The sequence below is a fragment of the Diospyros lotus genome, chromosome 10 (genome assembly GCF_014633365.1).
Source record: "Diospyros lotus cultivar Yz01 chromosome 10, ASM1463336v1, whole genome shotgun sequence".
NCBI lineage: Eukaryota > Viridiplantae > Streptophyta > Magnoliopsida > Ericales > Ebenaceae > Diospyros > Diospyros lotus.
Genome location: NC_068347.1, coordinates 23721302 through 23735523, shown reverse-complemented (window position 1 = coordinate 23735523; position 14222 = coordinate 23721302). Strand labels below are relative to the sequence as shown.

Below are 14222 nucleotides of genomic sequence, written 5' to 3'. Positions count from 1 at the left end.
CCAAGTAAGGGAATCTTTTTCAAAACAAGGACTAAATTGGACATTAAGGGATTTATAGATGCTAACTATGCTAGATCCCTTACTGATAAAAGATCAACAAGTGGGTATTGTGTATTCTTATGTGGAAATCTTGTGTCTTGGAGGAGTAAGAAACAAAGCATTGTGGCAAGATCAAGTGTAGAGGCAAAGTTTAGAGCAATGGCTCGTGAGTTATTGTGGTTAAGGATCATCCTAGAAGATTTGAGGATCAAGGTTCAAGGTCCAATTGGTCTGTTTTGTGACAACCAATCAACCATTAGCATTGCCCACAATCATGTTCAGCATGACATGACAAAACATATAGAAATAGACCGGCACTTCATAAAGGAGAAGTTGGATACAGGTCTAATTCATCTACCTTATGTTCCATCCGAGGAACAAGTGGCTGATATGTTAACTAAAGGGCTGACAATCAAGAGGTTTGAAGATCTAATATGCAAGCTAGGAATGATAGATATACATTCTCCAACTTGAGGGGGAGTGTTGGTTCTCGTGAATTTATTAAAGAAGGATAGTTGTGCTGGTCAAAGTGTGTAGTTTAGAAGTTTCCAAATGTATCTTTCCTTTTTTGTGCGATATAGGTTTTCTATGTTGTACTTTTTCCTCCTCCATAAGAGGACTCATCGTGTACGTGTCAATATATGAAGAAATTATTCAGTTTCAGTTTCTTACAAGAAGAGATAATGCGAATGGGAGGATGTGAATGGAGGAGGATTTGGCATGGGGTTTGGAATTTGAGAACTCGGGAGGGCAGCATGTTATATATAACGATCAAACTATACATAATACACTGGGCATACCCAGGAGAAAACAAAAGGACCAAACTAATGCCCCAAAACATAATGCTCGTGCTGGACTGAAACATGGGGATACAAAGAAAAAATAACTCTGTATACATGTGTTTTAATCCGACGAATAGTGCAATCCACATGAGGCCTAGTGCCCTCAAAAATCATCATATTCCACGCATTCCAAATCTGATAAACAGAGCAGGCGAGAGCAATTCTCTTCACTTTACTACGCCAAGAGGACCCTCAGCCTTCCTACTTAATCCACTTTAAAGCACTAGCAATAGAGGACATGGGCCTAGAAATGCCCAACCAGGCTCTGATGTGGCCCCAAATCGTAGCACTAAAAGTGCATTGAAAGAAAAAATGTTGAACAAATTCCTCCCCCGCCCCACATAGAGGGCACGTGTTGTCAATATCTAGAAAATGTAGCATGTCCTTAGTCTGAAGCTTGGACTTAGCTCATACCCAAAGAATGAAGGCATGCTTTGGTGTGATACAGCTGCTCCATACAACCGCAACCCACTGTCTCTTGGGCCCCTTAACTCTGAAGAAATTGAATGCCTCCTTGATACGAAATCCTCCTGATCTGTCCCAAGATGAAATCAACCGAATGGCTTCTGAGACAGACCCCACTGCCTGATTAATACGGTCTCTTATAAGAAGGATTTTCTTGAACAGAGGAGAGTCGTCCCTCCTAACCCTCCTCTCCCAGATGGATGCGTCCTTAAGATATTCATGGATGACCCATTTGACCCACATGGAATCCTTTTTCCTGTGGATATTCCACAGGGTTTTGCATAATAAAGCATCATTCCAGATTTTAATGTCCTTGAAACCCAGCCCTCCCTCCCTCCTTAGGGAGGCACACATCATGCCAGGCAACAAGCGAACTCTTAAGAGTTCCACAAAAACATCCTGCAAATCCGATAAACCCTCTCGATGACAGCAGCAGGAATAGGCAGAATAGACAGCCAGAAACATTCGACCCCTTAAAGGACCGATCGAATAAGCTCCGCACGACCCGCATAAGAAAGAGACGCTGCAGTCCAAGCGTTGATATACGAGAGGGCAATATGTTGATTAGATAAGTTGCAGTAAGTACAGCTTCTCCCCAAAAAATGCTTAGGCACATGAGTAAATGTTGGAGAGTCCTAGTGTTGGAAAACTCCTAGCAACTAAGGAGTTATCAGAAGAGAAGAAGCCGCAGCCGATATGCAGCAAGAGAAATTCAAATCTGATGAAGATAAGGATCAAGAGTAGTGGAAGATAAAACTCCTAAAAATCAGGATATAGAATAGGAAAAGATAGCAGTTATCTTGTTTAATTTGTAATCTAAAATCTGTTGTTCTTTATCTCCTAATTAGTAGGATTAGATAGCATAGAAACTTGTATAAAGAAGAGTTCCAATCTTTGAATGAAGTAATTGAGTTTTTCATCTCATCTCTCGATCCAAGTCTTAGGTTCCAAGTTAGGAACCAATTGTGTTCAGTAAACAACATGACAGATCTAGCAACTTCAAGTAGATGTCGATTTTTCCTTTCAACAATGTCATTTTGTTGAGGAGTATCGACGCACATACTTTGATGTACTATGCCTTGCTTCATCAAGTATCATCCATTGTCAGTTATAAACACTTGTATCTTGGCTTGGAATTGGGTTTGAATCATGTTGTTGAAATTTTGGAAGATTTGGCCCACTTCATCCCAAACTTTTCTGATGTGTTGTCAATGTTGGAGTAAGTTTCCTTTGCCACATCCCAAATTTCTTTGGCAGTTTTGTAGTACATCAAATTTTCTCCAGTTGATCAACCAAAACATCACCATGCTGTTTTCCAACTTCCATCCTTTGAATTTGGGATCATCCTCCTTTGGAGGAGCAGCTACTCCAATAAGGTAGTCTTCTTTTCCCTTCCCACAGATGAACATCATAATGGATTGGGACCATTGAATGAAGTTTTGTCCATTGAGTTTGTCCCTTGTAATTTGGAGGACAGAGACTTTGAGTATCGTGACAGTTCCTGGATTGGAGGTAACCTCCAATGTTGCACTCTCCCGTCTACTTGCCATATCGGACTTTGAATGTCCAGGGTTTCAATGGTTCAGATTTTGTTCTCTAATTCCATGTAGAAATTTGGTAGAAAAAGTTATCTTATTCATCTGCCTCACTGGAATATATATATATATATATATATAGACAAAAGAGAGAATATCCTAGCTTCCCTATTTCGAGATTTACACACATTAAATTAGGAAGCTACAGCTAGCATTAGGATAGATTTATTCTCCAATCAAACTAGGAAACAAGTTAATGGACCCGAATCACACACTATACCAAAATAAAGCTTCACTAAAATAGATATTGTAAATTATTTTAAAAAGATCAAGATCAGATTTCTACAAATAGTTATATAAAAAACAAATTTAAGTGTTCAAAGCATCCATAGAGGGAATGTGCATCCTACGCGTGTCGCCTTCGGTATCCTTTAAAGAAAAGAAAAGGGCGTTGTACACAGCATGTGGGTGTGTCCCCAAATTGGTGGCTTCACTGACAGGCCGATGACACCAATACAGTAGAGCCCCTAGGGAGTGTCCATGTTTTCTGAGGACACTCAGATTCTTGATGCCACTTCCTGCTAGAAGTGGAGTTCAAGAGATGAGAACATGTATGCATCTCATGCTACCTGTGATTATTCTTCTGTGAAGTCATTTTGGAAATTCACACACACAAAACCTTTGGGTTTTAGATGGAACAGGCATTTCTTTTAGTAGCATGCACAAAATATGTCCACGAAAGCATCCAGTATCAAAACTCTTTACAGTAAAGATTAAGAATATCAGTCACAACAGAAAACAATGTCAGTCAGATGAAGCACCTTCACCAAAGCACCAATGATGCCCAAGGAAGTAAGCCTTAAATACTCAAATGGCCTTGAATTGCTGGTTGTACTAAGGAAAGGGTAAAAATATAACGGAATTTGCGCTGCAAAGGAAAAACCATCAATTAGAACATTATCAATAAATCTAGATGGACTTCAAGAAATATGTGTCAAGCACGAGAAGAGAAAGACTACTCTTTTTGTAATATTACACTCCCAAAGAGGAAGAACTATAGTACTCCAAAGGCTAAAAGATATATACAAATTGCCAAAATCTAAAATATTAGCCTATGAAAAATATTAGCTTCAACTAATCATAAAAGGGCCAGTGAAATGTTGTCTATGAAAAATGAGGATGAATAGAAATCACATTCCTAAGTAGTTGGAGAACTTTGTGATCACTATAAGCAATCCAAGATCTTTTTAATACCTTGTATCGCAATAAGAAACAGGTGGAGCACTGACAAAAAGGTATGTGACATGGAAATCTCAAAAGGAAGAAAAAGACAGGTGTCAATAGCAGGTTTTGCGATGGTACTTGCAGACCATAACTGAATCTATTATACTGCAATAAGAAAAAGGCGGAGCACCCACAAAAAGGCATGTGACATGGAAATCTCGAAAGGAAGAAAAAGACAGGTGTTGATTCAGGTTACACGATGGTACACAAATGATCATAACCGAATCTAATGTTTGGTGCTGTAGCAGGGAAAACTAGCAAAGTGAACATTACAATATTTGCTCTTCATTTATTCATACCTAACCCAAAATGAAGTTTTGGAGATGAGAACTTTTTAGTATTCTGAAAGGGTCAATATACTAAGAAAATAGCCATTTAAAAAAGGTAAATATGTAAATGAAATCAAAACTACAAAGTTGGACAACAATACCGAACCTCTTGTGATGTTAGACTCTAATTCCAGGTTATAAAGATAACGTCAAGTATCAGAAACCTTGACTGTTAATTCCATAATTTCCAATTAATATGGAATAAATAATTGGGAAATAAAAGAAAAGTCTTAATTCCCTTCAAAAACAAAAGAACAGGGGGGAAGGGGATAGAGAGAGAGAGAAGAAATATCTGAAATTGATCTAAGCATTTCAGAATGTTACATATAAAAATAAAAGACGTTCTCTAGTTCTACTTGATTTCATGCGACACAAATGAACTACAAGAAGAGGCTACTTGGAGAAATGTATATGCATGACATACACAAAAACAGGAGAAGAAAGGAATCTTTAAACATGGTAAGCAATTATAACCTCATGCAATTACAATTTATGCAGGTGATGGAGCCTTTATGTTCTAACATAATGAAAGAAAATTACCATTGAGAAATGGCAGTCTCGTTTCTGGGTGTGAGGCCACAGACTGCAAAAATAGATTGATGATAGACAGCATAAGTATTCAAAAAATAATGATGAAAAAAAGATAGCAAATATGATACCATCGACCCTTGAACTCTACTCAAGTTTTCAATGCCATCCTTCAACTTTTGATATTTCTAGTTTAAGCCCTTGCACTTCAATAATTAAGTCAATGAAGTCCAACTTTTTAGCAGAATTTAGAATATTGAAATCATTATATCACTAGAATCTTGCATCTGTTCAATGTAAACTGAACTTGAATTTATCTGTAACTGCCAAAGCTTCCTCTCCCTATCTTATATTGGTTCCGCCCACCCCCACAAAAAAATTCCCACCTTCCCCTTATTATAATTATAGTAAAAAATATATATTATGAAAACAGCAAAACAAACACCATACCTGGAGAAGGGAAAGTGCATTACAAACTCGATTAGATTGTCCTGGGGTAAGGTTTGGTGGGGATAAAAGAGGGTATATTGAAATTATCTCCTGCAAATAATGAGCAAATTTGGCATCATCATACAGATGGAATATATGGCACAATCCAGTAAATTAGTAGCAAAAAAGTGAAATGCTAACCCTAAAATTTTACTTAATCTTGGTATGATGGGCTGTCAATAGAAAGAGAAAATGACTAAAAATGCAAGTACTTTTCTTGACAAAACAAAAATTGAATTTTAGTATAACAAATCACGATTAGTATACATCTGCCAAAGCTTGTCTGGTGCCTGCCTGATTAAAACAAAAATATTTGGACCACCATTAAAGGCTTCCACAGCCATGGAGGCCAGAAGTTCAGTCTGGAATGATCTAAAGCTACTTCAACCCGGTCCACACCACCTTTTTTAGTAAATAAAAGTTTTTTATAAGTAATGCACCAAAAAAGGTAATGCCTCGAGGAGAAGAGCATTATGTGACAAAGAAAAGCTTATATATGTCCAGGTAGAAATGATTCAAAAGATAGACGTATAATCAACAGTACCTAATGAGATTATGGCTTTGAATTGCTGTTTTTGCAAAGAGAAGCAGAGAAGAGACTGCAACCTTATTGCAAGAATGCAAAATTGGTGGGATTCAAGAAAACTGATAGGATTCCGATTAAGTAAGGAATTCGCTGCTGGTATTTTAACTCTAGATTACAAGGAAAAAATGTAAACAAAGGAAAAGAATGGGCATTCGAGAGGCCCAGAACTCTCCTGTAGAATCTACTCAATTTCTTCACACCTTTCTCTCTCTTCTATTCCCTATTTATAGGTTGTTATTCTCCTTCCATAACCGCATCTGGTTATGCACATGCTGGTTTGTTACACAAACTAGCCAAGTTCTGATTCTACCCTTGGTGCACATGTTGGCTGTTATGCAAACCCAGTTGTGTTACCATTCTTCCCTTGACTCCTGAAGCGCCTTTGATAGGTCCGTAGGGATGTGCAATCGGTTTTAACCGAACCAAACCGCCCGAAAATTACGAACCGACCAGCATATAATAACCGAACCGAACCGACTAACCCCACTAACCGAACTAACCAAACCCGAACTAACCGAAACCTAAATCATGATAACCGAACCGAACCGAAAACCGAACCAACCTAGAATACTAAAGAGACCGAGCATCTATTATCGCTGGCCACCTGGCCGGCCGGTGATTCCAATGATCGGAACCGATTATTGGATTCCCCCAACCATGGTGATTCATATATCAAAAAATGACTTTGATCGGACGGTTGGTTTTTTGTAGATCTAAAAATTAATTCCATAGTTAACAAACTCAAACAAGTTTCTGGAAAAATAGAAGTTGCCAAAAACCTACCGAAGGGCGAGCACAGTGGTGGAAATCGGATGAGAGAGAGATGCACTCGTCGTAGGCGTTGAAGTCAGCGTTGCTGTGTGACTGTGTCAGAGGTCCAAGTCGGCGTCAGAGGTAGAGAGGAAGCATCGCATCAGTGTTAACGATGGCATCGGAGGGGGATATGGTGCCGCCATGCAAGAGAGTCGGAGACGATGGGGGCGAGCAAACGGAAGGACCAAGGATCAGTTCGGTCCTTCCGCCTTCTAGGTCTTCTCTTCTCTCTAATCTACGAAGTACGAAGCCTCGAATAGCAAGAGCCTTCGTCTTCGTCTTCGTCTTCGTCTTCGTCTTCTCCATCAGCGATGGCGACGTCTTCTCCAGCAGGCTAGATCTAGGATGAAATGAAATGGCGAGAGAGAAGGAGAGGAAGAGGAAGAGAGAGAGTGACGAAGAGAAAATGAAATGGCAGTGAGACATGGGGTGCTGCACCCGCGTGGGGGGGGGGGGGGGGGGAGGGGTCACGGTTCGGTTCCCGCGGGGAGGGGGGGTCACGATTTATTCCACGGTTCGGATCGGTTTTGGGCTATTTTTATCAAAATAACCGAACCGAACCGCGAACCGATTTTTTTTAAAATAAATAACCGAAATCGAACCGTGTATTATGGCTAACCGAACTGAACCGACCGGTTCAGTCGGTTCGGTTCGGTTAAATCGGTTTATCCGATTTTTTGCACACCCCTATAGGTCCGCTGCACCGGACGCCTATCAGCAATGTCCCTGTAAAAAGGAAAGGACATTGTGTCTGTGTAATAGGGAATGTTCAAAACAGAGTCGCTTCCTCATTACATGGAAAGCAGTGTCCCTGTTACATGGAAGTGATGCACTTTGCGTCCTTATACCTATGTGGTACCAGCACTATGTGGATACCATTATGTTATCGGCCCAGTATCTTAACTAAAACTGAATGCCAAAATTTTCGTATCTAAGTGTTTCTTGTACAATATGTGTATGCCAGTACAAAATTGAATTCACATATAGTTTGAACTCATAACTTTTAGCCTATTCCAATACCATGTTAGATCGGTAGCCAAAAAGCCCATCTAAAAGTTTAAAACTTGAAGAGAAATGGGTAATTATATTTTTTATATTACTATTGTTACTCCCAACAACCCAAAATGCCTCCACTCATAGAAGGTGCAACCCTGATCCCAGAAACTACACACACACACACACACCAATAATTGATACTTCACTAAATAACAAACAAAAGTGGACAAACCTTTCTGGTCACTGGATAAGGAAGCAGCAAGTCAAGTCAACTCGAGACTCTCCTTTTACAAACAGCACCAGTCTACTACAATCCGACCTCTTCTTCATAGGTTATTCACCATAACAACAAAACTAGAGGAATAAGTCAAGACAAAGAAGGGAGAAATGGAGGACCCTTGACATGGCTATAGCTTCTGTTAGTGTAGGTGTTCTAAATCCAATCAGATTGGGCATGTTGTACACTAACAATTGTAATCATATTTATTATTTGAATAAGAAGTTGTTCAAATTCACAAGAAGTCATTCTATTAGTTTCTTGTTATTATTATAATAACCAAATGAAACTAGATAAAAGTCCATATGATATATACTGTGATTAATCTATAAAGATATGAGATGATGCATCACAGTTTCTAGACATCATTAAACGTCCCAAGTCGTAGCAATGTCAAGAATGGACATTGACAATTGTGGTAAGACTTGTATGTGCTATGTTTTTGCTATGTGATGCCTAGACAAGTACATAGGTGACCAATGTTGGAGAACGTGTCACTGGACATGACTCACCATAAGAATCCATTTTGATTATATGTTGATGGAATTCTCATACGAGATGGGTGTAACTAATCCTTAGACCTGAGGTTATCACAGTCATCTCATAAGAAGATCGATATGCTTTGACATCGTTTCGATGGGCCTAGATAAAGGCTGCATGTGGGCGATCGTTGGGTATATCGTGAGGCTTATGGAGATGGGTGCATAGCCAAAATGGGACTCGTCTATCCCTTGATAGAGATGATGTATCTAAGGCACCTTCGGTGGATATTCACTTTAAATCCATGGCCATGGTAAAAGATATCCGGAAGACCGAAGACAACTCATGTGATTGTTATCAAACAATACATCACCATACTTGAGATCACATAAGATACATTGACGAGAGGATCGTATTACACGGTAACCATGCTCGTGAAAGATTATTTGCGGATTATGAATCCTTCTGAATAATTGGGTAGGCATGATGCCTTGCTAGAGGCCAATCTTGTCTTATGTGTTCGTACCGACACATTGCCACATATTCGGAAGCCTAATGAGTCATACGTAATAGGCACGGTCCCTGTCTTAAACTAGGAGAGTGGACGTATGGTTAAGTGGGGCACTTCAACAAGAAGTTGTGCCGTCGTAGGTTCTCACGGAAAAAAAACAAATAGACGTAATGACGTCGATATGACGAGAAATCGTCATAATGAAAAGAGTTTCCTAAAATGGCAATTGATTAAATTAGGAAGGAGTTTCTAATTTAATAATTTTCTATTTGTTGGAGTGGTAAATAGGAAATAAAATATATTTGGGCTTAAGTTAATATTTGGACTAAATTAGATTTGGGCCAAATATTAAATTAAATATTATATTTGAACTAAATTGGATTTGGGTCAAATATTAAAATAAATATTATATTTGGACTAAATTGAATTTGGGCCAAATATTAAATATTATATTTGGACCAAATTAGATTTGGGCTAAATATTAAATCTTATATTTGGGCTTGAATTAGATTTGGGCCAAAATATTTTATTTAAACCTATAAAAGGATTTGGGCCATTTAATTATATTTCTAGTTGGACTAGAATAAGCCTACTTAAGATTCTAATTAAATTAAAATTAATGGGCTAACCCAATCCATTAGGGTTTTAGAAACCCTAAGATATTTCTCTATAAATATCCCTTTATAGGTTGCCCAAAAGTAAAGTGAGTTTTGGTGTTGTTTTTCAATAGTTGAAAAACATATTGCCGTTCACTCTTCCTCGTTTCTTTTTGGCATCAATTTGAAACGTGGGCGTTTTTTTTTCCGTCCATACACAAGTCGCGAAAAGGAGAAGGAGCTAGCATTCCTATTCCGCTCTTCTTGCCAACGGACGCGTGCCACGTATCACGAGTTAGAGGCCGAACGCTTGGACGGCTCGAATCCGCGAACGACTCGATAATCTAAAGGTTAGATTTATTTATTTGTTTGTGAATGATTTAATTTCGACATTGATCCAATCGGCGGGATCGGGGTAAGTTCAAAAATTTTGAACTACGTTGTTTGCCCCGTAGCGGTCTTGCTTTACTTTCACCTTCTAGGGGAAAGGCTTTCAGAGATCAAATGGAACACCATAGAAAGATGGAACGGAGAATAATCCTCCAAACTGCATCTGTTCACTCAGTGTCTAGACAAGGGGTGATTATGAAGTATCTCAAAAAAGTTGCCAACAAGTCAAACCTCCCAGTCTCACTCCAAAGATATCTCCAAAGCCATAGGATCCAAATACAATCCTTAGGCCTAGAACAAAAGCACTCAGTCACTGTGACCTCAGATGTGACACCCCATAAATTTATTAATAAACACTGGAAGAGGGTCCCAAGATGACACTTCAAAAAGGTGAGGAGCTATTCTTAGACAGTTGTTAAAACAAAATATGTAAGGTCATAGCCAAGTAGGTGAAACCTCATATAAGCAGCTGAATTTAAAATCAGTTTTTGGGGACTAAATCAGGCGATAAATATCTGCACTTTAAATATGTTATTAGGCATAAAAAAAAGGATTCCAGTGATATGGAAATTATTAATTTTGGTTAAGAATTGAGAAAATTGGATTAAGGACTTAATTAAGGGGAATATGGTTAATTAAGCAAGAATTAGTGAAGTTCCAGCTATTGGGAATCTGCAGAAGGTTTTAGAAACATGGTGAGGTGACTGAATTGCTGAAGCATAGAGGTGAGGTGTCTTCCTACAGGAAAGGTTTCCATTTAGGGCTAGGTGGCAACAAAAAAGACAAAAGGGTGGCAGCTGCTTCAGTTGAAGCATGTCGCTGGCTATCTCTGCAGGAAAATGCCACAAAACAAGAGCCAAGTGGAAGCCATTGGGGCTGCCATGTACTCAGCTGCTTCAGCAGAGAAGTAGTCTGTTTCCATGGCCTATAAATAGGCCAGACCTCCTTCATTCCACGGAACGGCTGAAATGAGAGTGAGAAGATCACCATAAGAAAAAGTGCTAGAGAGACCAGATTTAGTTGAAGAGAGTTGCACCAAACTTTGGGATAATTTAGTCACTTGGAGGAGTAAAAAGTAGTCAATAGTATCAAGAAGCAGTGCGGAGGCTGAGTACCAGGCAATTGCACAAGGTATATGTGAGTTAATTTGGGTGACCAGATTAATGGAAGATTTATAAATCCCCCTAACATCACTAACAAAACTTTATAGTGACAACAAGTCAACTATAAGTATTGTTAATAATCCTATCCAACATGATAGGATGAAGCATGTTATGATTCATAGGAGTTTTATCCAAAGAGAGATTGATCAAGGAGGAATCAAACTAACTTATCTACCAACAGAAAATCAGGAGGCAGATATATTTACTAAGGCCATGTCAAGACCTGGTTTTGAATCTCTTGTTAGCAAGCTGAGAATGAGAGATATCTATTCACCAGTTTGAGAGGGGGTTGTAGAAGAGTTAGATAAATGATAGTAGATTCTCTCTCTTGGTAACGGTTGCAACTGAATATAATACGAGTTGTTTTATGTTCTGTTGTAGCTTGTGTATAAATAGCTTAGTTGGTCTTGTAACTATTCGATTTTATTCTGCAATAAGATTTGCTCGAGGTATTCTTCATCTTGAGATTTTTCTTTCTTCCTACTTTGAAACTCTCACTTCATGGTATCAGAGCCAATCTGACTAACGTCGATGGCTTCGCAAAATGAGGTTAGCTCCACACCTAATTCCAGATCTACACTATCATTGGAATTCCAATTCGATTTCGCAACTATAGCAAAGGCATTTAGTTTCGTTCCGATCAAGTTAGACTCCAACAACTATGCTCAAATCTCCACGATGATCAGAGCGTTCGATTTGCAGTCTTACATAAATAAGACACTGGCTTCGTCAAAGTGTGTAAATGATCCGAAAAATCAAGATCGTAATACGCAAGTTGTAAATCCAGCCTATCTGAATTGGATCAGGTCAGATCAACTCCTCTTAGGTTGGTTGTTTTCTACTATCGATAAAGATGCTCTAGCACAAGTTATTCATTGTGAGTCTTCAGTTGAACTATGGACGGTTCTTGAAAATTTATATTCACAACAGGCAATTGCAAAGTCTTTTCAACTGAAACACAACTTTGATCTATGAAGAAAAATGATTTATCGGTTAATGATTACATTTTGAAACTCAAAACTATAGGCCATGCCTTCGCTGCAACCGTTACCAAGAGAGAGAATCTACTACCATTTATCTAACTCTTCTACAGGGGTGTTGGAGATCGAGATTAAGTAGAGGAAGCTGAGATAGGATGCATTCGAATAGAGGGATAATTTGCTAATTATTAGGTTATCAAGAAGCGAAAAAACTAGAGATAAGAAGATAAGTTCAATTTAAGATATTGTATACTATTTATCTGTAAATTAGCAGCTTGGTTAGATATTGTATTGTTTATCTCTAGAGTAAAAGTCGTAGGTCATGAGCTGTATTTATATGGTGTTCGATCAATGCAAACATGGAGTTTTTGATTGATTTCATTCTTCGTCAAATATATAGTTGTTTATTTTTTTGTTCAAATAGTAATTGTAGAAAAGATGTATTTATTTCTTGTTGATCTTGTTGTACTTTAAGCTGTTGTAACAGTTGTACCTTTCAGTTGTATTGTAACTGAAAGGATAGTAAAGTCTATAAATAGGCTAGAGCAGTTACAAAATGGATATAGTTGAGTGATAATTTGAAATTTCAAACTTCTCTCTCATCGATTCTCTCTCAATTTCCTCTTTGATTTCTCCCTAATCTTCTCTCTCTTTTGTCATGTCCCTAGGAGGATTAGAAGAGTAATATTGTGATAGAGATATAATAAAGGGGTAATATTGTAATAGGCTTATATTAGTTTGTTAGGAGATATTTGGTTGTTTGTTAGGAACACATGGGTGCTGTTAGAAATTAGTTAAGGGGCTACCTATGCCTATAAAAAGGCCATTGTAAGAGGAGATGAATATGCTGAAAAATTATTGAATTGAAATTCTATTTTCTTCCCTCTACCATTCTTCCTCTCTCATTCTTCTTCCTCTCTCTTCTGTTCTTCTATTTCTCCCTCTCTTTCTTCTCATTTTCTTCCCCAAATCTGTCAATTCTTGGTTCTAAATCAATCGGATCCTTCTGATTGCCGATTTCAACCCGTTATGAACCCTAGGTTCATGACAAATGGTATCAGAGCCGTACCATCCTCGGCTGTGATTCTGTTGCAGCTCTGATTTGAAGGCGAATCCGATTGGGGCCAGCAGTGTGCTGCTCATTTGGATTAGAAGGTGATTCCGACCAGAGCATTCGTTCCTCGACTGTGAGTTCAGTAGTCATCCGATCTGATTTTGAAGTAAACAAGCCGATTTGAAGTAGAACATACAATTCTCAGCTAAAGGCGAGGAAGAATTCCATAAACGATTTCATAAGTGCTATAATTCAAGCAATTATCAAGATGTCATTCAGAATCGATTACGAAAGCCAATAGTACTCAGGCAAGTTCGAGCAGTGATCAGCAACTCTCGGAACCTATCTAGGTCGCTGCACGTGGGCGAGACGAGAGCGGGCAAGCAAGCTCTACGATCAATGACGGTGATTGGTGAGACTAGTAGAAGATCCACGAACGAACAGACAATCAAAGATCCATGGGACTTGAGCCCATCATCGATCAGTACAAAGGAGAATTCGCGATTGGTGGGGGAGTCCGCCGAAAGAGGTGACGTGGACATCCAGGTGGGTCGTGAATGGAATGAGCAACTGGTGCAGGAGTTCCAAGCGATCGCAGTTTGGTCGGGCAAGGAAGTTAGTGTTGCAGTCGAGTTAATTGCAGTAGGTCTGGCAATTGTGCAACGGGTTCCTCACAGTGGTGCAGTGGGTGTCGCGGTCATTTTCAATGGTTGGTGATTGGGCAGAACTAGAGGAAGGACCCGAGGTGAGTCCAGCAGTCTAAGTGAACAGATTGAACACCTCCGATCGGAAATATCGCCCAATCGAGATTGGAAGGAGTTCCACTGACGAAAGTTGTTGAACGCAAAGGATCACAGGAAGCAAT

General features: G+C 38.9%; 1 protein-coding gene across 1 annotated transcript in view; it reads right to left on the bottom strand.

The window, feature by feature from the left end:
• The window catches only part of LOC127811392 (uncharacterized), a 62926-nt gene that overhangs the window by 33858 nt on the left and 14846 nt on the right, over window positions 1-14222 (bottom strand). The window contains exons 3-5 of the mRNA XM_052351203.1: window positions 5473-5562; window positions 5035-5077; window positions 3703-3809 (exon numbers count right to left, since the gene is read on the bottom strand). Coding sequence (XP_052207163.1) covers window positions 3703-3809; window positions 5035-5077; window positions 5473-5562 — 240 coding nt within the window. The remainder of the gene's footprint in view (window positions 1-3702; window positions 3810-5034; window positions 5078-5472; window positions 5563-14222) is intronic.